This window comes from Globicephala melas, chromosome 14, assembly GCF_963455315.2.
Source record: "Globicephala melas chromosome 14, mGloMel1.2, whole genome shotgun sequence".
Classification (NCBI taxonomy): Eukaryota; Metazoa; Chordata; class Mammalia; order Artiodactyla; family Delphinidae; genus Globicephala; species Globicephala melas.
The window spans coordinates 69776835-69800996 of NC_083327.1; the positions used below are offsets into that span (position 1 = coordinate 69776835).

The 24162-nt window shown below is 35.8% G+C and overlaps 1 protein-coding gene across 5 annotated transcripts in view; it reads left to right on the plus strand.

Moving 5' to 3' along the window:
- GRM1 (glutamate metabotropic receptor 1) overlaps positions 1-24162 on the plus strand; it is a 362418-nt gene that overhangs the window by 110628 nt on the left and 227628 nt on the right. For all 5 annotated transcript variants that reach the window (XM_060283283.1, XM_030853238.2, XM_030853240.2 and 2 more), the window contains one exon: positions 6894-7143. In XM_060283283.1, coding sequence (XP_060139266.1) covers positions 6894-7143 — 250 coding nt within the window. The remainder of the gene's footprint in view (positions 1-6893; positions 7144-24162) is intronic.

Consider the following 24162-nt stretch of genomic DNA (forward strand, 5'->3'; position numbering starts at 1 on the left):
CACCCTAGAAAACAGTTGCATATATTCTTTATTCCATTACATAATAATTATTTAAACATCTCCTATTGTAGAAAATCCTGTTTTTTTCTTTGTTTGTTTGTTTGTTTTTTGGTTTCTGTTATATTTTCCAATTGTGTGCTGTGATAGAGATCCTTGTAACTGGAACTTGATGGACAATGAAATTATTTTCTGAAAACTAAATTTCTGAGTTAAAAAATATGAATGTAATTTAAAACATGGTTACTACAAATTTTCCACTGAAAAGGTGGAACAGTTTATACTACCATTAGCAGTATATGAGTGCTCATTTCCATGAACTCTTGCCAACACTAGGTATTATCTAAAAAGGATACTGTTGTGTGTGTGTGTTGGGGTTACTTTTTCTGAACTTGTTACTAGATACAATTTTCCCAGTTGTGATTGTATATTCAGTATCACATAGGCAGGGATAGTGGACAGGTATGATAGGGGCTGCTTCTGTGAACCTGTTTTCTCCATGTGAAAACTGAAATGGAAAATGCCACTTTTCTGCAAGAAGGATGATGTCCTTTTGTATTTTTATACCACTTACATTTTGCCTTCTCTTAACTTCTTTTTCCATATCATAAAGAACTTGAGTTAGAGAAACAAGCTGGGTTATTGCATAAAGCTCTAAAATAGATACAGTGGCTGAAACTTAAAGAAGACTCAGTGACAGAGACTCAATATAGACAAACACAGACTTTTGAATGCATTGTGTAAACACCAATAGTCCAAAAATAAAATGGAGAAGGAATTGCTTTGGGCAAGTATGACAGAAAAAGTGATCTAGGAACAACTTGGGAACAAGGTGACCATGAATGGAGAGCTGAACAGTCACAAGCTTGGGTTTTATAAATAGGAACACAGAAATAAAGGAATTTAAAGCTCTTGAGTCAATGATAAAGCCTTATGTCCAATTTTAGATTCTACAACTTTAGAGAAACATGGAGAATAAAAGTAGGCACCATCCCCTGAATTTTTCTGTGTTCCAGGAACTTTACATTCATTAACACATATACTTCAATAATCATGAGAAGTCTTTTTTTTTTTTTTTTTTTTTTTTTTGCGTACGCGGGCCTTTCACTGCTGTGGCGTCTGCCGTTGCGGAGCACAGGCTCCCGACGCGCAGGCTCAGCGGCCATGGCTCACGGGCCCAGCCGCTCCGCGGCATGTGGGATCTTCCCAGACCGGGGCACGAACCCGTGTCCCCTGCATCAGCAGGCGGCCTCTCAACCACTGCGCCACCAGGGAAGCCCATGACAAGTCTTTAAGATGTATGTTATGACCCCCATTTGCACAAAACCTAAAGAAAATACTTTAAGGCTATCTCCTCATCTAGGATCCAGGATTCAAACCAGGTTGATCTTCCTCCAAGGCTCATCCTTTTTTACTCAGCTATAAGGCATACCTGAAAACATGATGGGGCAAAAGAACAAAGATTAATCAGTCCTATTGCATAGAGGTGACAATCACCTTTTGGTAAATTTCCTTCTTCCACTTGGATGCTATAACTCTACCTGCCCAAACTGGGGTAATTAAAGGTGGGGTTATGAAATTTCTGATAAAAAGGATTCTCTTCTGTTTTCTCTGATCGCCTTGTGTCAAGCAGTTCCTTCACTGACCTTGCATATAAAATCCCTTATGTGCTTCTAAGGCAGGTGATGACTCATTCACCTCTGACTGACCAGACCCATAATGCTGACTGCAGGTGTGTGGATGAAAGCAGGGAAACATAACACTTTCTACGTATTAAGTGGGAGAACCAAACAAATTAAAAGGTTGCCAGGAAAGGTTAAAATAATAGGAGTTGTTTCCCTGGGAGGAGAGAAAGCTGAACTGTGGCTTCCAGAAAGACTTTTTTAAAAAAAAGAAAGAAAGAATTCAAAGGAACGGATACCTGCCTCCACTGAGAGTAAAGGGGATATGAATTTATATTTTTTTGTACAGGATTTAGATCAAAAAGAAGAATTACCTGATAGTGATGATTGTTGAATATTGGCAGTAGGTTTCCAGAAGGTGCTGTGAAATCAATTTCCATCAACATAGTTCTTTCAAAAATGGGATATTATCTTATTTGTCCAGGATGTCCCAGGAGGCAGAATGATCAGTTTTCAGGACCTCGGATAGGGACTGGCCCATAACGCAAGGGGTATATCATCATCCAGGGAGCCTAAGACTACCCAAGAATACCAATAAAGGGATATAAGCATGAAATAAGGCAGAGATTAAGGGAGTCTAGAGCATAAGACTAGTGAATCTTTGAAAGTAATACTGTTCCTTCTTTAAGAAAAGTGAAGAAATATCTACGTATTTTCCGTGTATAAATGTTTCCCCTCATATAACTGAGGTGTACATATGTAGGGATGAGATATGTTGAATGCTGTTGTTTTACCAAGGTAATTCATGAAGATGCAATAACAGGATTTGGACTTCTTTCAACATAATGGCTGAAGTGTTATTTTAGCCACCAAATGGAGTTCAGATTGTTTCTTAAATATATCTTCAACATTTTAAGAGTAGAAGAAAAAACAATCAATATAAAGACTAGCCTTAAGTGCCTTCTTTTTGCTATGATGACGGTTCATACAGGTGATTATGAAACGCAAGACAATTTTATTTCATAGCTTGTTTGCTCAGTGTAACTTACCTACCAAATCACTACAAACCAATCTTTTATGAATGAATATCTGTTAATATGGTCTGATAATAATCATATCTAACTTCTTCAAAAAATCATATGTAGCTTAGAAAATTGAGTTTTAGCCATTGTCTTTTATCTCTTGAGATAGTTCTAATTTTTACTCCTATTTTCAGTACCTTTATTAACTTTGCCCTTGTACAATGTCCACTTCTATTATGTTTAAATACTTTTATTATTCAAACTATAGGGATTTCTTTGTAAACCCCATGTTTTCTCTCATTAGTCTTCCCATAAGTTCTGTTTAAAAGCTTGTTTTATAGAATATCTTGATTTACTCTCTGTAAATCTTTTTCTCATATGTTTCAATATAGTTCAATTTTATATTTTATGGGCTTTGTCAGATGCCACTCTTACATCTCTCTAGGTTTTAGGCAACATCATAACAGTGATAAAGTTATAAAATCTGTTACAACACAGCAACATATAGCACATTTCCATGTTGCAATCCTATAGTGGTATGCCAGATACTTCACTAGATATTTGCTATACAGGGTGGCATTCTACAAACCATGAACCTTCTGCTCCAATGGAACTTCTCTAGTCATTGCCTCTAAAAATACCTTTTGTGGATTCTCATTCACTTCCATTTACCCTGAAAGCCAGTCCCTTGCTTACATTCTTCAAGAACTCATTTTCATTTCTACTTTTCCCAAGAGGTATTCTCTGATCATCCTTGCTCTCTCATTCTGAAATTTAGTATTATGGTATTTTTCATTTCCCATGTAGCATATACAGCTTAGTATTGTTGCTGTATTTTGTGTCTTTGTGTCATGCCTTCATAGGTGTATTATAAGTCCGTGTAGGAGGCAGTATAAAATGGTGGTTATGAACAGGAACTTCTGAGTTAGATGTTGAATCCTATATTCATCACTCTTTGATCTTAGGCAAGTTACATAACCTCTTAGAGCTTCCACATCCCCAGCAGAGAGTTATAACTTCTATATGGAGTTGTAATGAAAAAATGAAGTGCCTAGGTATTTAGCACAGTGCCAGAGACGTAGCAAATATTCATCAAATTGAAGGCAAAGTCAATGCCCGATAATTCTGGGCAATTCTTTAAAGAGCAGAGCCTAGGGATTTTTTCCAAGTTGAGAGCTCAATAATCTATTTGGTAATTGAATAAAAATATGCAGCTCGCTACCAGACCTGAGTGTTAACATTTACATAGTACTTTTAAGAGTTTTATTATGTCAGTTCTTTATATATTCAAAACTCCTTCCAGGGTTACACAGAGAAGTATCTAAATAAATTCCTTACTACCAGGAAAGGCAGAGGAGGTCTGGGTGGTCAGATGGAAAGGGGAGGGGAGACAGAGGGTGGGTTCCATGCTGAGTGTTTTATTTTAAGTCTGGCATCGTTTGATCATGACCAAGGAGTCAGGCAAAGAATACATGTCCTCTAGTTTTCTTTCTAGCTGTGGAAAATCTGTTTATATTTTAAGATCCAGAATAAAAGCACTTTCTTTTTTTCCCAGATTTTTGAGGTATAATTGACAGACAAAATAGTGTATGTTTAAGGTGTGCAATGTGGTAGTTTGATATATATATATATATATATATATATATATATATATATACACATTGTGAAATGATTACCAGTGTCAAGTTAATTTATACATCCATTAACTCATATAGTTACCTCTTCTGTTGTTTTTCTGAGAACATTTAAGATCTACTCTCAGCAAATTTCAAATATACAATATATATTATTAGCTGTAGATTATTATATATGATATATATAATATATATAATTACCTGTATAGTTACCATATTGTACATTAGATCCCCAGAACTTACCCATCTTATAACTGAGATTTTGCATTCTTTGACCAACATCTCCCCAGTTTCTCCATTCCCCCACTTCTAGTAACCACTGTTCTACTCTCTGGCTCTATGAGCTTGACTTTTTTAGATTTCAGATATAACAGATATCATACAGTATTTGTTTTTCTATGTCTGGCTTATTTCACTTAGCGTAATGTCCTCCAGGTTTACCCATGTTATTGCAAATGGTGGCCTTACCTTCATTTTTACAACAAATATTCCATTTTATGGCTAATATTCCATATTTTATGGATAATATTCTATGGATAATATTCCATTCCATATATGTGTATATAATATATATATGGAATATAACACTTATTACATTTTCTTTATCCATTCACCCATCAATGGATGTTTAAGTTATTTCCGTATCTTGGCTATTTGAGATACTGATTACATTTCCTTTGGATATACACCTAGTAGAGGGATTACTGAATCATATGATAGTTCCATTTTAAAATTTTGGAGAACTTCATATCGTTTCCCATAATGGCTGTACCAATTTACATTCCTGCCAACTATACAAGGATTCCTTTTTCTCCACACCTTCCATACCACAGGTACTTTCTTTAGGCAGCTCTTTCTGATTCCTAACCCATAGCATCTCTATTAGATATTTACATTTGAGTTAGTCATGTCATTGCTACTAAATGAAAGTAACATGGTTTTAAGCTTCCTAGAGGTGATTTTCTTCCTTTTTTGTATAGTATTTGTATGTAGTACTATCATCAACATAATGAGTACAAATAAGATAAAATTTATGAATGCAATGTTTAAAATATAAAGATTTATAAAAGTACAAGTCATTCTTATATTAGAGTTACTTTTGTAGAAATATGTATGCTAGTTTGGAGTCTCATAGGCTTCATAAGAGAAATGAGCAGTTTAAACATGGTCTACCACATCATACTCATCTCTCAATCAATTTGTATAATGAAGAATTGCTCCAAACAGGAAAATATGAATAAAGTAATTGAAACAAGTATTTCACAGAACGAATTGACCTATGCTGACATTTTCAAAAAAAATTATGAAAACATACGTGTTTAGTTGCTTGTTTCTGTTAAGAGAAACAAATAGTAACTTAGGAATCAGGTAGACTGTTCCAGTTCTAACACAAACAAGCTTCATGCCTATTGGCGAGCCACTTCACTTGGCCCAGTTTCCTTGCTGTAACCTGAAGGGTTTGCACAGAGTATGTCTAAGGCCTTTACTAGATTTAAAACACAAGGATTTTCTTATTCAAATGCATAGAATATTTTTGCTCCTTTAGTCTGCATGTATTTTGATAAAAGAGTAAAATCTTTTTCTGTGATTGTAGTCCATAGGTGGCACCTTAGCAATAAAGTTGTTCCCCTTGTAACGCCATCTTATGATGCCTTTTCAGTGCCTTTTGCTGAAAGAGTTGGCTGGTGATGTCTTTGTACCTTATAGATTCCTGAACCTGCATTTATTATTGTAAGCAACATCTGATTTCCTTCCTCGTGCCCTCCTCTGCAGGCATATGAGCCATTCACTTACCAGCTGCAGTATTCCCCCTTATAATCAGTCAATGCCTCTTGTCTGAGCCACGATGTGTGACCACAGTCCATAGAGCTGAGGATTTTGTCATGTGTTAAATCTTCCATTCACTGGAGTGTATTAAGCCACTGAAGATGGTTAACTGAAGAGGCAAAAACATTAATTTGGTAATTTAATCTGATGAAACAGGAAACGAGAACTCTTTTTTTTTTTTTCAAAAATACAGGAAAATCTTATCAAGTTTCATAACAAAGTCCGTGAAACTTTTATAGATATTGAGATTTAAAACTTTTATAGATATTGAGATTTATAGCTGTTTTTTGTCTGCGTATTCCGGCCTGGCCAGGTGCTCCATTTGCTTTGCTTACTCACTCTTCATGGAGATGTTGCAGGACTTGCTATCACCATGAGTGTCTGTTCTTAACCTGGCAGCCAGCTGAAGCAAGCCCTCAGATGAACATGTCTCATTGTGCTGGCTGACCTCCTACCCCAATGTTCTGACTTCTCCCACGTTGCTGAAATCTGGAACAACCACTAGTAATCATGGTTGTAAAATAGGGCAGCCGTCCCTCATTTCTCAAAACCTGTTTCACTGTGTACACCCTAGTTATATAGTTTTCCATTATTTTCACAGAGTTGATAGTTTGATTACATTTGATTATTCTCTTTAGTCCATCCAGATCTTCCTTCAGTCCCAGTTATATTTACAAATTATTTGGCAAGTCTATCCTCTTCATTCCCTGTGACTAATGAGTCCTTTTCCTAGCTTGTTACTGCTGCTGCTGCCAGGTTGTCTTGAACATCTGCTGATTGTTTCTGAACAGGGAATTACGGGGAGAGCGGAATGGATGCTTTCAAAGAGCTGGCTGCCCAGGAAGGCCTCTGCATCGCCCATTCAGACAAAATCTACAGCAATGCTGGGGAGAAGAGCTTTGACCGACTCCTGCGCAAGCTGCGAGAGCGGCTTCCCAAGGCCAGAGTGGTGGTTTGCTTCTGCGAAGGCATGACCGTCAGAGGCCTCCTGAGTGCCATGCGGCGCCTGGGAGTCGTGGGCGAGTTCTCCCTCATAGGAAGGTAAATCTCAATCTCTCTCTTTCTCTCTCTCTCTTCTTCTCTTTCACACACACACACACGCACACACTTTGGCGCACATATACTTGCTCTCACAAAACTGGACTTCCTGATTCCAAAGCGAGTGAAATGTGCATTCCTTCTGGATCTCACTGAGAGTGGGGCTATTTCTATTTTCATGATAGACAAGAGCAGAGCAGTCGATGACAAGATGATGAGACTATTTCAGAAAAGGTGGGAAGTTTTTGCTAGAATGTTTTGTCCTGGCGAATTATTCTTTTCATTTGCTTCCCCCCTTCCACCCCTCCTCCTCCCAAAACCACATGAATGCTTTTCTCTTCATATTCCTAAGCATAGATATCTTAATGAGGTGTTGGTGGATGGAAAGTAGTAGTGAAGATGGAAATACACATTAAGATCTGAAATTTAAAGGGCTAGTTGAGTGCAGGTGAAGACATGCCGCTGAACTCTGGTACTTGATAATATAATATCTTACACTTATGGGATGGCTAATAGTGATGTTTTCAACATGTAATTTCTGGAATTGCAGGTGGTGGGTTCCAAAGTCTATGTTCTTCCTAAATCATATGTACTTGTGCTGGAATGGAGATTTTCAGTATCATTGTATTTTTCATAGGGTTTTTGACCTAATGGGTATCTTGTTTGATTTACCATCTTCTAATACTACATAAAGGAACTGATCAATTTTTCCAAGGAACCTACTAAGTTTACTTGAATGAAAGCTTCCACTGATCTCTGGCTCTGTCACACTCATCTTCCAGATCTCTTTTTCTTCTCCATCTTCTCTTTTGGCCAGAGTACAATCTTTTCTCACCTTTTGAAGTACCTTAACCAGTGACCCTTTTCTCTAGGAAACTGGGAAGTGGTGGTGTGGATATCCTCCCTGGACCTTTCCCTTCTGGCATTGCACTTGTGATAATGACTGCAATGCTAATAAAATTAATCTCACCTTCATCTGGAACTAGAGGTACAGGACCTATCAAAAACTTTTGAGTAGAAGGTAGGATAGAAATACAGCTAAATGAATAAAGAAACAGAGAAATGATCTCTAGGAATGAGGAAGCATGAAGTAAAGGGCAAAGTATAATTCAAGAGTAAGAAAATTATTGAATTTGGGTGAAAGTGGCACACTGCCATAAAATGTCTTTTTGGCTTCTTCAACATGATGCAGTTGTGTGAGGCCATTTAAGAAAGCATCTCTAAAGAAAGAGTATTTAAAGAAGGAATGTTACTTCCTTCATTAGTGAAAAAGGATGTAAGCAGCATTGTTGAAGTGTTACATGGAATAAGCTTCTTAATATATGCATCAGGACAGGTGGCATATAGATATTCAATCTTTTAACTGATTTTGTAAAAATGACTGCTTTTATGAAGGGTGCTTATTTTAAAAAATAATCTCATGTTTACCATTTTCAAAAGAAAAAAAGTCTGTTTTGCAGGTTTCCTTCTGTTTAATATCCCCAAAGAGAGGCTAGCTACCTAGATTCTGGAAATCTCGAACAGATGTAGCAAATATGTGAGCTTTGGGGTATAAAGACTGCCTAATTGTGAAATATATTATACAAAATACTGCAGTGAGTAATTGGAGTGTAAAGAACTCATTCTATTATCATTATTTAAAAGCTTGTCAAGAATAATAATGTAAAGTTATCTCTCTGGCTCTTGCTTACCTGCTAATAACGCAGCTGAGTCCCTCCAGGTATTTCTGAGTCTCACATGTGGTTGTTCGTGGTGATATCACTTCCTTTACTCCTCTCTTTCTCTACCTCATATCTTCTGGGTTCTACTGATGTATCCTAGAGATACTATCATCACAACAAACACCTGTGCTCCTGAGGACGCTGCTCCCTGTACCAATGGTCACTGCCAATAAAGCATGGAGCCCTGGAGATGTCAAAGCTATGCCATGCAGTGCTTCTCTGACTTTCTGGGCTATATTCCATGAGGGTCTATCAAAATGATATTGGCTTTTTTTTTTTTTTTTTTTTTTTTGCGGTTCGCGGGCCTCTCACTGTTGCGGCCTCTCCCATTGCGGAGCACAGGCTCCGGACGCGCAGGCTCAGCGGCCATGGCTCACGGGACCAGCCGCTCCGCTGCACGTGGGATTCTCCCGGACCGGGGCACGAACCCGCGTCCCCTGCATCGGCAGGCAGACTCTCAACCACTACGCCACCAGGGAAGCCCGATATTGGCTTTTACTCTCATATCTTAGAGGATTTTGTGGAAAACAGCCTTTTTTTTCATTCTTTTTTCACAGCTCTCTCCCTTCCCTGGGAGAGATATGAGTCCAGAGGGAGCTGAGCTGGCAATAAAGACAAGTAGTAACACTACAGCATACCTAGTATCAGCTTTTCCTTCAGATGCTTTATTCTCCTACTTCCTGTAGGATGAATTCTAACCCAAGCACTCCTCTGTTCCTCATGCCAATGGGCATTTGGTGAGCTTGGTTCCCTAATTTCAGCAGACGTGTCCAGAAGGGTTCCAGTTTAACACCAAATTGCAACTACAAAGCTACATTTGTAATGCTGTCAAATATATCTCCTTCCTATTTAAAGGAGGTTTAATTTACCAAATGATAAAATCCTTTGAGGTCAGGAGCCATTGTTTAGTTTCTTTCAGAATACGTGGCATGATTCTGGATGCTGCCAGATTCACAAGAGGGCACTGTGTAGATGGTGATGGACCTCTTTTCACAGAGGTGAAGATAAGTAAATCATGGTGTAGATTGCAGCAAGAGACATTTAGTTAAGAAAAAAATTAGAAATTCCTGAATGGAGGTTTTCTCTTTTCTCTTACACTTCTCTTTTCTCTTACACTTCACATCCAACATAGAAGGAAATGTTGTTGGGGCTACAATCAAAACATATACAGACTTTGACAGCTTAATGCCTTTCTTGCCGCTACCATCCTACTCCAAGCCAACATCATCTCTCACTTGGGTTATGGCAATAACCTCCTAATTGATCCTTGCCTTGCCCTTCCCCGCCAGTTATTCTTAAGGAAAATGGATCTTTTAAAAATTTAAGTCAGGTAATGTCTTTTAACCTTACACACTCAATACCTGAAAATGGCTTTCCATTTTTCTTATGACAAAGTCCTTGCAATGGCCTTCAAAGTCCCACATTCTGTCATTGGGACTGAGTTTTTTACAATGGAGTAATAAACTAGAATGACAGAAATAGAATTTTTAAATAGAAAATTCTCCAAGATATTAAAAATATCCTATATTTAATGAATGTATGTAATGGAAAAACAAAACAAAACATGAGCTAAGAGTTCTTCAACTCTTCCACAAAGTAATCATGTGATCTTAAGTCATGTTTTGTCTCCGAGTCTATTTTTTTTTCTATAAAAATTAATGACTTGGCTCCAGATCATCTTTAAATATTTTTCCAGTCCTAGAATTTATAATATATTAAGACCATATGACTGAACCATGTTCAAAGGAATGTATTTATAGATTCATTTTTTCTGAAGTTATTCATGAATTTGGATTAATCAATTTACACATTTCATGAGTCACCTTGTTAAAACAAGGAGAATTCATTGAATACAACTACTCAGAATTAGTGTCTTAATCTGTGGTCATGCAATGTAGCCAGCATATCCACATGAAAATCAAACCTTTGACTCTGAACAAACTGGAATAATATTCTCACCAAGTAAGTTAATTAACCATAGTCAAGTTAATCATCACACAGAAGAAGCATTCTTTCTTGTTTCTATGAAACTGCCTCTTTGGAGATCCTTCTCAAAATTGGGCGCAGCATATCTATAATTATATTTTCCTTATGATGGTGATGATGATGATAACATTTATTTAGGACTTAATGTATGCCAGGCGCTGTTCTAAGCACTTTTTATTCATAAACTCATTTAATTGTCGTAAAAATATGATGAGATAGGTGCTAATATTATTTCTGTTTTAATGTATGGAGATGTAAAGAACTTGTCAAAAAGTGTCACAGTTGGGATTTGAAGGCAATGTGACTTCAGATTTCATGCTCTTATTCACTAAGTTATATTGTGTGTGCCAAGCTATGATTGTTTTGTTTCAGAGATACTGTCTTTACCCTTAGTTTTCTTTCAGTTTGCTGTCTCTTCTAGAGATTTATTTCATTGTTTAGACCCACATTCTTTGGAAAAATAAACTGAGGTACGTTCATGAGAAAATTATTTTACATTTCTAATTATTCTCTACATATATGCATCCTTTTCATTTCTCTCTTAGTATTAAATGTTTTATATGATATTTCAGTAAAGGGGCCAATTCTTTTCAAGCTCATTATTTTTATTTTAACACGAGACTCCACAATATCATTCTCTATCTGCATACAGTCTATATCTGTGGAACTATACCTATGTAAAAGCTAATTTGGAATAAGTGGGTGATATTTCTCTGAAATCCTCAGTAATAACTATTACAATTCTAAATATTAACTGATGGATTTGTTCTAATTCCTATATTGCTCTTTTATTTGAAGAAAGTGAAAATAAGCATGGTTTACATGTGTAAACACCTAATAGCTACGATTTATTGAAGTTTTGGTATGTACTAGGTTAATAATATATGATATCTCCAGTCCTAACAACAACTCTGAAAGGTTGATTTGGAAGGTAAAGAAGTTAAACAATTACTCCAAATTCCTAAATTAATCAGTGGTGAAGACAGAGTCAAACTTCCTACTATACCATAGCACCATGCGGATATGTAAATATCGAATTGTAACTTCCTCAATCATAGGAACCACGTTTTATATACTTTTTATTTTCTTATCATGCCAAGTGAAGTGTTTTGATGTGTTAATTATTTAATAACTATGTCAGAAAGCTTGGAGTGTCATAGTGAGAGAAGGTAGCTTCATTGTGTGACCCTGAGTTCCCTTTCATTTTCCAGGATCAGTAAGTTTTACCTAGTGTGGTAAGGGTTGATGTTCTTCAATCAGCCTCTATTTCTAGAATTTTTCTGTAAAATTGGGACTAATATTTGCTTACCCATCAGGTTGTTGTTTTTGTCTAATCACAAAATGCTTACTTGTTTGTTAAACCAAAGCTAAGCGTCAATATTGGGTCCCTTAAAGACACACTGTTTTCTGAGGGCGAGTGAGAGCTCTCTGGCTGTAGTCCTATGCCTAGTGTTGGCATTATCCTGGGCCTTTACCCTGCTTTCCTCATCTTGGGAAGCCCTTCTACTAGGTTTACAGTCTACCTTTTCAGGAGTCTCGCTTTAGATATACTTAGGTATACCATATTTAATTATGTATTTCCTAGCCCCTTCTACTGCATTATGACATCTTATTTCTCCTGTAAGAAATAAGCATCCAATAAAGATAATTAGGTCAATAACTTTCCATCTCATCCCCTCTCTCTACTGTATCCTGGTCAATCAGTTTATAAGTATATGGTCCTTACATTTCAATCCCTTTCTTATTGGTGTGTGTTGTTTTACCTGTCTTCCCTCCCAACTCTGTAATCTTTTCCCCTACTAGACCCACTTTCCATTATCTGTCACTGCAGAGAAATCCCCACCCCCCATCTAAAACCTGATCCATGAATACTAACACCATGATTTATGAGTTGAAAGCACAATGAACAACTTTAGGCACATATTCAGAAAACTGATTGAAATGAAGCAGTTACTTTATCTGGAAAGAAGCTTATAGTTTCATTTTAAAACAAAGGAAGCTCTTGTTTTTTACAAGGTACATTTTGTCTTTTTCTTCCAGAACCTAAACACATATTTAGAAAAGTGACCTCTATACCCTTGAAACATAAGATGATATGCCATTGTGTTATGTTCCAGTTATATTTTTAATGAAAAATGAGTTGTTTTAGATCCCGTCTTTCCATTTTGGAAAAAATGGGGAAATATCTAAAGTTTGCAGCCTTCAGGCAAAATTGCAAAGGTTATGTGTTTTAAATAAATGTGGACTTCCAATGAAGTGTGACATCCCCCAAATGGATTATAATCAAGTTGCTGCCAAAGCTGATGAGCATTTTCTGACGCATAATGTTCACGACTTATAGATTCACAACCTTGCCTTCTCTAGGCTCCCAAGGGTGGAAAATGATTACTAACCTGCTGACAGACTATCGCTTCCTTAAAACACTCCTGCTCCAAAGGCAGATTAATGAGAGCTTTGTGGAAGATTACACTGTTAGAAAAAGACCGTGAGAAATGTGTGCTAAGGAAGGAGAAGGGATTTAGTTTAGAGTACTCTGGAGAATCAACATCATTTTTAGGATATTGACAGCTATTTTGAGCATAGATCTCAGCCACAGAAATGCTCAGGATTTCCACAAAATTGGGGCGGCTGATTTGCATGAAAGTTAGTAATGATTAACTCTTCCTTTATACCAACAACTATTTCCACGTTTCAGAAAATGGACACCTGAAAACTAAAAGACTACTATCATGGTCTCTACTTGCCTAGGAGGTATTAGAAACACTGAAGGAAAGGATTTTGGGTGCCTTCTGTATCTATAAGGAACTGGCTGAAATTTGAATGAATGAAAAAGGAGGTCATTATGATTTACCCAAGTTTGTGTTTGAGGCTGATTGAAGACTACAGGGAATTTATCTTAATGAATTTTCGTAGTTCCTGTGACAGTCAGTTCTCAACCTGGCTGCACATCACACTCAGTAGGCGCTCTTAAAAATGTGGATTCCTGGATCTTACCCCAGGCCATTAGTAGAATTTCTTGGTGAGGGATTTGGATCTTCTTCTATCTTTAAAAGGACTAAAGATGAGTTAAATTTCAGAACCACTACTCTGTGATGCCTACATCAGTGTTTTGCACTCAGGTGGTGTTCACTATGAATGAATTGCTTACAGGACATATTTGAAAGGGAAGATGAAGTGAAAAGTTTAACTCCACTGCCTGTCAATCCACCATTTTAGCTCCAGTTTTCTTTTTTGGATTGTATTTTGCTTTATTATTTCTTGAAATTTATTTATTTTTAAAATTTTCTTTTAAAAGTAAAGATACATTTGAAAGTAGTGTATAATAGTAGTAGTAGTAGTAGCAGTAGTAATGGTAATAGCCATAAACACTTTGCAACTCTGCTTATTTCCTGTGTTTCTGTCTCCTCCTGATGCCCAAACTGGCCTATTGAACTGCCCCCTGAAAACACTGCCATGTCCCAATTCTCAGACTAATCAAAATGCAGAGTAAGGAGCACATACACTTGTGGCAGATTTAGCCTCTGCCATCTCCAAATCTAGGGTTGCCTGTGGCTGATCAATGAACTACTATTGTTGAGTACAATTGATCCTTGAACAACACAAGTTTCAACTGCACAGGTCTACTTTTACATGGATATTTTTCATTAGTAAATATTACAAGTACTACGTGGTCGGTGGTTGACTGAATCTGCAGATGGGGAGGAGATGCAGATATGGAGTGCCGACTGTAAGTGGATTGAACCCCACGTTGTTCAGGGGTCAACTGTAGTATTCTGTGGCATGAATATGCTTCAATTTGCTTATCCATTCTCCTATTGATGGACATTTGGGTTGTTTCCAGGTTTGACTATAATGAATAATGCAGCTATGAATATGATTTGTGTGGACACATATATTTAATTCTCTTTAGGAAATATCTAGAGTGAGATTATGGGTCACATGGTAAGTGTATATTTAACTTTATAAATTATAAGAAACTGCAGAACTACTTTCCAAAGTGGCTGTAAAATTTTGCAGTTCTACCAGCACTGTATGAGAGTTCTAATTTTTCCACATCTTCAAAATAGTACTGCCAGTCTTTTTGGCTTTCAGCTATTCTAGTGGGTGTCTAGTGGCATGTCTTTGTTGTTTTAATTTGCATTTCCTAAAGACTAATAACATTGAAAATTTTTATGTACTTATTTGCCATTTTAATATCTTTTTTTGGTAAAATCTCTTGCACACATCTGTGTCCATTTTATCAATTTGTTTGCCTTATTATGAAGTTATAAAAATTCTGTGTAACTTCTGGACTCAAATCATTTATAATATATATGTATAGTAGATGTTTTCTCAGTATGTATCTGAAAATTTAATTTTGTTCATAGTATCTTTGAAAAATGGAATATTTAAAATTTTGAAACTTATCAGTTTCTTTTTTTATGGTTTATGCTTTGTGTTCTATCAAAGATAGCTTTATCTACTCCAAGGTTACAAACATTTTCATAGTTTTATAATTTTTACTTTTATAGCTAGATATGATTAAATCATATATTTGGAGTTAATTTTCACATATATTGTGAGATGAGTGAATACTTTTTTTTTTTGGACATAAGAGTATCCAGCTTTTCCAGAACTATGTATTGAAAGGATTATAATTTCCCCATTGAAGTAACCTGTCATTTAGTTGAAAGCAGTTGACTATATATGCATATACATTACTTATTTCCTATCCCTTTGCCCTATTTTAAATTAATTGAATATGTATGTATAGCATTCCATTTTATCTTTACTTTTTTACTTAACTAGCTATCATGTTATTTTATGAATAGTTGATCTTGGGTTTACACTATGCTTTTTAAAGTTATTATTGTCCCCACCTTCTAAGAACATTATACCACATCACATATAGTATAAGAACTTTGTAGCAATATATATACATTTCTCCCTCCTGACCTGTTCTCTTGTCATGATATATTTTACTTCTAATTCTATTCCAAAATTCAAAATACATTGTTATTACTTTTGCTAGAGTGGTCAATTAGCTATCCAAGAAATCAAAAGTGAGAAATATTATCTTCTATATTACCAGTATAATTACTCTCTGTGATCTTCTTCATTCCTTGTGTAGATCCATATTTTCTATGGATTATTTTCCTTCTGCCTGAAGAATTTCCTTTAACATTACTTGAGGAGCTGGTCTGCTGAGATAAATTCTCTCCACTTTTTTTGTCTGTGAATGTTTTCATTTTGCCTTAATTAAACAAATTTTTTTCTGGTATAGAAATCTAGGTTGATAGTTGTTTTTACTCCCAATGCTTTAGAAATATTATTCAAATATATTTCTGACTTACATAGCTTCTGATGAGAAATCTGCTGTAATTCTTTTGCTCCTCTACTGTGTATTTCTGTTATTCTTTTAAGTATGTCTCTTTATCACTAGTTTTCAGCAATTTGAGTATGATAATCCTTGATGTGTTTTTTGTCATATTTGTTTGACTTGGGGTTCATTGAACTTCTTAGATATGTGGGTTTGTATTTTTTTTTTAAATCAAGTTTGGAAAATGATTGGCTATTCTTCCTAAAATATTATTTCTGTGCTGGCCATTCTTTTCTTTCTTTCTTTCTTTCTTTTTTTTAACATCTTTATTGGAGTATAATTGCTTAACAATGGTTTGTTAGTTTCTGCTTTAGAACAAAGTGAATCAGCTATACATATATATTTATCCCTTTTTCTCCTTCCTCTTGCGTCTCCCTCCCACCCTCCCTATCCCACCCCTCTAAGTGGACACAAAGCACTGAGCTGATCTCCCTGTGCTATGTGGCTGCTTCCCACTAGCTATCTGTTTTACATTTGGTAGTGTATATATGCCCATGTCATTTTCTCACATCGTCCCAGATTACCCTTCCCCCTCCCCATGTGCTCAAGTCCATTCTCTACATCTGCGCCTTTATTCCTGTCCTGCCCCTAGGTTCTTCAGAAATATATATATATATATTTAGATTCCATATATATGTGTTAGCATTACAGTATTTGTTTCTTGCTTTCTGACTTACTTCACTCTGTATGACAGTCTCTAGGTCCATCCACCTCACTGCAAATAACTCAACTTCATTTCTTTTTATGGCTGAGTAATATTCCACTGTATATATGTACCACATCTTCTTTATCCATTCATCTGTCTATGGACACTTAGGTTGCTTCCATATTCTGGCTATTGTGCTGCAATGAACATTGTGGTACGTGATTCTTTTTGAATTATGGTTTTCTCAGGGTATATGCCCAGTAGTGGGATTGCTGAGTCATATGATAGTTCTATTTTTAGGTATTTTTTTTCATAATAGCAATATTTTTTATTGAAGTATAGTTGATGTACAATATTATATAAGTTACAGGTGTACCATATAGTGATTCACAATTTTTAAATGTTATACTGCATTTATAGTTATTACAAAATTTTGGCTATATTCCCTGTGTTGTACAAAATATCCTTGTAACTTATTTTATACATAATAGATTTTACTTCTTACACCCGTACCCCTCTATCGCCCCTACCCTCTTCCTTCTCCCTAATGGTGACGACTAGTTTGTTCTTTATATCTGTGAATCTGTTTCCTTTCTGTTATTTCACTAGTTTGTTCTATTTTAGATTCCACATATAAGCAATATCATACAGCATTTATCTTCTCTATCTGACTTATTTCACTTACCATAATAGTATTAATAATAGCAATATTAATACTACCAACACCAATATGATTTTCCATTCATTTTAAAAAGTCGTTCACTGAAACACTGACTGGAAGCTCTGGAGCAAGGGTGGAGCATTCCAGTTATGGTCTTCACTTTGGTGTGATGTGGCTGCTCTTTCATTGAGAAACTCCCCAAATGCCCTGTCTATTGATCTTTCCTCTTGGGTTTCAGTTTGCTCATAAAGCATTCTCCAATCTCCAGCCAAGAGGAAAAAGGGGCTGTACCATAAATACATTTCCATGTAGTCCTCCTTTTCAGTGCTGTGCCGCCTCCTTAATTAAGCCTCAGATATCTGAGTCCTATGTCTCTCTGGAATGTTTTCATAGAATAACTGCAGAAAAAGAAGGATAACTCCTCTGCTGCTTAATTGGGTCTAACCGGAGGTGGGCTGGAGCCAGCATGAATCAACACTCTGCAGGTGGTGTGCTCATCCCTTCCCAAGTCTGAGTTCGGTAACATTATATTAGTAGCTTGAAATTACCCATGATGGGAATATTTACACCATGAAAATTGGTAAACAGGGCTTTGTGTGTGTGTGGTGGGGGGAGTGAACAGCGGCAAGTAGAGAGCTGGGTACCAGCACACTGTTCTTGCTTCTTATTAGACACCTTTTCAGTAAACACACTAGTTTTCAGCCCTATCTGTAATGTCAGTCTTATGTTAATAATTTAATAGTATTTTTTTTGTTTTTTGGGTTTTTTTACATCTTTATTGGAGTATAATTGCTTTACAATGGTGTGTTAGTTTCTGCTTTATAACAAAGTGAATCAGTTATACATATACATATGTTCCCATATCTCTTCCCTCTGGCGTCTCCTTCCCTCCCACCCTCCCTATCCCACCCCTCTAGGTGGTCACAAAGCACCAAGCGGATCTCCCTGTGCTGTGCGGCTGCTTCCCACTAGCTATCTATTTTACGTTTGGTAGTGTATATATGTCCATGCCACTCTCTCACTTTGTCCCAGCTTACCCTTCCTTCTCCCCATATCCTCAAGTCCATTCTCTAGTAGGTCTGTGTCTTTATTCCTGTCTTACCCCTAGGTTCTTCATGACATTTTTTTTCCCTTAGATTCCATATATATGTGTTAGTATACGGTATTTGTCTTTGTCTTTCTGACTTACTTCACTCTGTATAACAGACTCTAGGTCCATCCACCTAACTACAAATAACTCAATTTCGTTTCTTTTTATGGCTGAGTAATATTCCATTGTATATATGTGCCACATCTTCTTTACCCATTCATCTGTCGATGGACACTTAGGTTGCTTCCATATCCTGGCTATTGTAAACAGTGCTGCAATGAGCATTGGGGTGCATGTGTCTTTTTGAATTATGGTTTTATCAGGGTATATGCCCAGTAGTGGGATTGCTGGGTCGTATGGTAGTTCTATTTTTAGTTTTTTAAGGAAGCTCCATACTGTTCTCCATAGTAGCTGTATCAATTTACATTCCCACCAACAGTGCAGGAGGGTTCCCTTTTCTCCATAATCACCAGCAATTATTGTTTCTAGATATTTTGACGATGGCCATTCTGACAGGTGTGAGGTGATATCTCATTGTAGTTTTGATTTACATTTCTCTAATCATTAGTGATGTTGAGAAGCTTTTCATGTGCTTCTTGGCCATCTGTATATTTTCTTTGGAAAAATATCTGTTTAGGTATTCTGCCCATTTTTAGATTGGTTTTTTTTTTTTTTTAATATTGAGCTGCATGAGATGCTTATATATTTTGGAGATTAATCCTTTGTCAGTTGGTTCGTTTGCAAGTATTTTTTCCCATTCTGAGGGTTGTCTTTTTGTCTTGTTTATAGTTTCCTTTGCTGTGCAAAAGTTTTGAAGTTTCATTAGGTCCCATTAGTTTATTTTTGTTTTTATTTCCATTTCTCTAGGCGGTGGGTCAAAATGGATCTTGCTGTTATTTATGTCATAGAGTGTTGTGCCTGTGTTTTCCTCTAAGAGTTTTTATAGTGTCTGGCCTTACATTTAGGTCTTTCATCCATTTTGAGTTTATTTTTGGCTATGGTGTTAGGGAGTTTTCTAAGTTCATTCTTTTCCATGTAGCGGTCCAGTTTTCCCAGCACCACTTATTGAAGAAGCTGTCTTTTATCATTGTATATTCTTGCCTCCTTTATCAAAGATAAGGTGACCATATGTACGTGGGTTTATCTCTGGGCTTTTTATCCTGTTCCATTAATCTATATTTCTGTTTTTGTGCCAGTACCATACTGTCTTGATTACTGTAGCTTTGTAGTATAGTCTGAAGTCAGGGAGTCTGATTCCTCCAGCTCCGTTTTTCTTTCTCAAGATTGTTTTGGCTATTCGGGGTCTTATTTTTTTCCATAGAAATTGTGAAATTTTTTGTTCTCGTTCTGTGAAAAATGCCATTGGTCATTTGATAAGGATTGCATTGAATCTGTAGATTGCTTTGGGTAGTATAGTCATTTTCACAATGTTGATTGTTCCAATCCAAGAACATGGTATATCTCTCCATCTGTTTGTATCATCTTTAATTACTTTCATCAGTGTATTATAGTTTTCTGCATACAGGTCTTTTGTCTCCTTAGTAGGTTTATTTCTAGGTATTTTATTCTTTTTCTTGCAGTGGTAAATGGGAGTGTTTCCTTAACTTCTCTTTCAGAATTTTCATCATTAGTGTATAGGAGTGCAAGAGATTTCTTTGCATTAATTTTGCATCCTGCTACTTTACCAAATTCATTGATTAGCTCTAGTAGTTTTCTGGTAGTATCTTTAGGATTCTCTATGTATTATGTCACGTCACCTGCAAACAGTGAGAGTTTTACTTCTTTTCCAGAATACAATGCATTCCTTGTATTTCTTTTTGTTCTCTGATTGCTGTGGTTAAAATTTCCAAAACTGTGTTGAGTAGTAGTGGTGAGAGTGGGCAACCTTGTCTTGTTCCTGATCTTAGTGGAAATGGTTTCAGTTTTTTACAATTGAGAACGATGCTGGCTGTGGGTTTGTCATATATGGTTTTATTACGTTGAGGTAAGTTCCCTCTATGCCTACTTTCTGGAGGGTTCTTATCATAAATGGGTGTTGAATTTTGTTGAAAGCTTTTTCTGCATCTATTGAGATTATCATATGGTTTTTATCCTTCAGTTTGTTACTATGGTGTATCACATTGTTTGATTTGCATATATTTAAGAATCCTTGCATTTCTGGGATAAACCTTACTTGATCATGGTGTATCATCCCTTTAATGTGCTGTTGGATTCTGTTTGCTAGTATTTTGTTGAAGATTTTTGCATCTGTGTTCATCAGTGATACTGGCCTGTAGTTTTCTTTTTTTGTGACATCTTTGTCTGGTTTTGGTATGAGGGTGATAGTGGTCTGGCAGAGTGAGTTTGGGAGTGTCCCTCCCTCTGCTATATTTTGGAAGAGTTTGAGAAGGAGAGGTGTTAGCTCTTCTCTAAATGTTTGATAGAATTCACCTGTGAAGCCATCTGGTCCTGGACGTTTGTTTGTTAGAGGATTTTTAATCACAGTTTCAACTTCAGTGCTTGGGATTGGTATGTTCATATTTTCTATTTCTTCCTGGTTCAGTCTTGGAAGGTTGTGCTTTTCTGAGAATTTGTCTGTTCCTTCCAGGTTGTTCATTTTATTGACATATAGTTGCTTGTAGTAATCTCTCATGATCCTTTGTATTTCTGCAGTGTCACTTGTTACTTCTCTGTTTTCATTACTAATTCTATTGATTTGAGTCTTCTCCCCTTTTTTAAGGAGGAGTCTGGCTAATGGTTTATCAATTTTGTTTATCTTCTCAAAGAACCAGCTTTTAGGTTATTTATCTTTGCTATTGTTTCCTTCTTTTCTTTTTCATTTATTTCTGATCTGATCTTTATGATTTCTTTCCTTCTGCTAACTTTGGGTTTTGTTGTTCTTCTTTCTCTAATTGCTTTAGGTGTAAGGGAAGGTTGTTTATTTGAGATGTTTCTTGTTTCTTGAGGTAGGATTGTATTGCTATAAATTTCCCTCTTAGAAATTTTGCTGCATCCCATAAGTTTTGGGTCGTCATGTTTTCATTGTCATTTCTTTCTAGGTATTTTTTGATTTCCTCTTTGACGTTTTCAGTGATCTCTTGGTTATTTAGTAGTGCACCACCACGGAAGCCTTATCTATTTTTAATGTTGTTTTTTGTACTTTTGGTGTCATGTCTAAGAAACCATTGAATAATCCAAGGTCGTTTACATTTACACCAGTTTCTTTTCTTAAAGTTTTATAGTTTTATCTCTTATATTTAGGTTTTTGATCCATTTTGAGTTAATTTTTTAATATGGTGTGAGTATGGTGTCTAATTTCCTTCTTTTGCATGTGGAAATCCAGTTGTTCCAGCATTATATGTTGAAAGGACTATTCTTTCCACATGGAACTCTTTTGGTACTTCTGTTAGAAATCAACTGAACAGAATGGTTTATTTCTGGAATCTCAGTTTGAATCCATTGATCTAAATGTCTAGCTTTATGCCAGTACCACCTTGTCCTAACTGCTGTAACTTTTTAACACGTTTTGAAATTGAAGTTTGAGTCATCCAAATATTCCAAAATTGTTTTGATTATTTTAGATCCCTTGCATTTCCATATGAATTTTAAGATCAACCTGTAAATTTCTAAAAAGAAAGGGCCGTTGGAATTTTGATAGGCATTACATTGAATCTCCAGATCAATATGGGGAGTATTACCATTTTAGCAATATGAAATCTTTCAATCCATAAACCGGATGCCTATCCATTTAAATCTTTCTTAATTTCTTTCAATGATGTTTTCAGGGTACATGTATTGCAATTATTTTGTTAAATTTATTCTTAATTATTTTATTTTTTGTCTGCTATTGTAAATGGAATTGTTTTCTTAATTTTATTTTAGATTGTTCATTGCTAGTGTATAGAAATATAAATGATTTTTACATGTTGATCTTGATCCTGAAACCTTGGTGAACTCGTTTATTAGTTCTTATAGTTTTTAGTGGATTCCTTACAATTTTCTATATACAAGGACATGCAATCAACAAATAAAGGTAGTTTTACCCCTTCCATTCAGATTTGGATGCCTTTCTTTTCTTTTAAATTTCTCTGGCAGAATATTCATTACAGTATTGAATAGAAACACTGAGAGTGGACATTCTTTGGTTCCCACCCACAACTTTTGTGCTTTTGTCAAATATATTACATTTCTATATGTTATTGGTCCCCAAATATAATTATTTGCATATCATTTTATACAATTGCTTTTAAAATCATTTAAGTATAGAAAGAAGAAAAGATACGCATTTACACTCTTTTCTTTTTATAATTATCTAAGTACCTTTACCTGTGCTGTGTGTGTGTGTTTCAATTTTCATCTGGGTAACTTGATTTCAGAGTGAAGAATTTCCTCTCATATTTTATTTTATTTTTTTGTAACGTGGCTCTGCTAGGGATGAATTCACTCAGTGTTTATCTGGGAATATCTTTATTTCACCTTCATTTTTGAGAAATAGTTTTGCTGGATATAAGATTTTTGTTTGATAGCTTTTTATTTCAGCTCTTTGACTATGTCATTCAACTGCCTTCTGGCCACCTATGTTTCTCATAAGAGACCATTTCTTGATTATATGGGATTCAATTGCATGTGATGAGCTGTTTTTCTTTTGCTGCTTTCAAGATTTTCTCTTTTTCTTGGCTTTCACCATTTTTACTATGTTGTACCTGCATCTGTATCTTTTTGTGTTTATCCTACTTGGAGTTCATTCTTGCATGTGGAGATAAAAGCTTTTCAGTAAATCTGGTAAGTTTCCAGACAGTTTTTCTTTGAATATTTTTCTGCTCCATTTCCTTTCTCCACTTCTTCTGGTACTCCTGTTATATGTATGCTGGCATTCTTCAAAGTGTCTCACATTTTTTCTGAGGCTCTATTCATTTTTTAAAATTCTATTTACTGTCTCTTTGTTTTCTTAAATTAATTTTTATTGGACTGTAGTTGATTTACAATACTGTGTTAGTTTCTGCTATACAGCAAAGCAAATCAGTTATACATATACATATATCAACTCTTTAGCTTTTTTCCCCATATAGGACATTACAGGGTATTGAATAGAGTTCCCTGTGCTATACAGTGGGTTCTTATTAGTTATCTATTTTATATACAGTAGTGTGTATATGTCAATCCCAATCTCCCAGTTTATCCCTCCCCCCTTTCCTCCTTGGTAACCATAAGTTTGTTTACTACATCTGTGACTCTGTTTCTGTTTTGTAAATAAGTTCATTTGTACCATTTTTTTAGATTCCACATATAAGTGACATTATATGATATTTGTCTTTCTCTGTCTGACTTACATCACTCAGTATGACAATCTCTAGATCCATCCATGTAGCTGCAAATGGCATTATTTCATTCTTTTTATGGCTGAGTAATTTTCCATTGTATATTTCTCCAAAGAAGACATACAGTTGGCCAATAGGCACATGAAAAGATGCTCAACATCTCACTAATTATTTGAGAAACACAAATCAAAACTACAATGAAGTATCACTTCACACCAGTCAAAATGACGATCATCAAAAAACTCTACAAACAATAAATGCT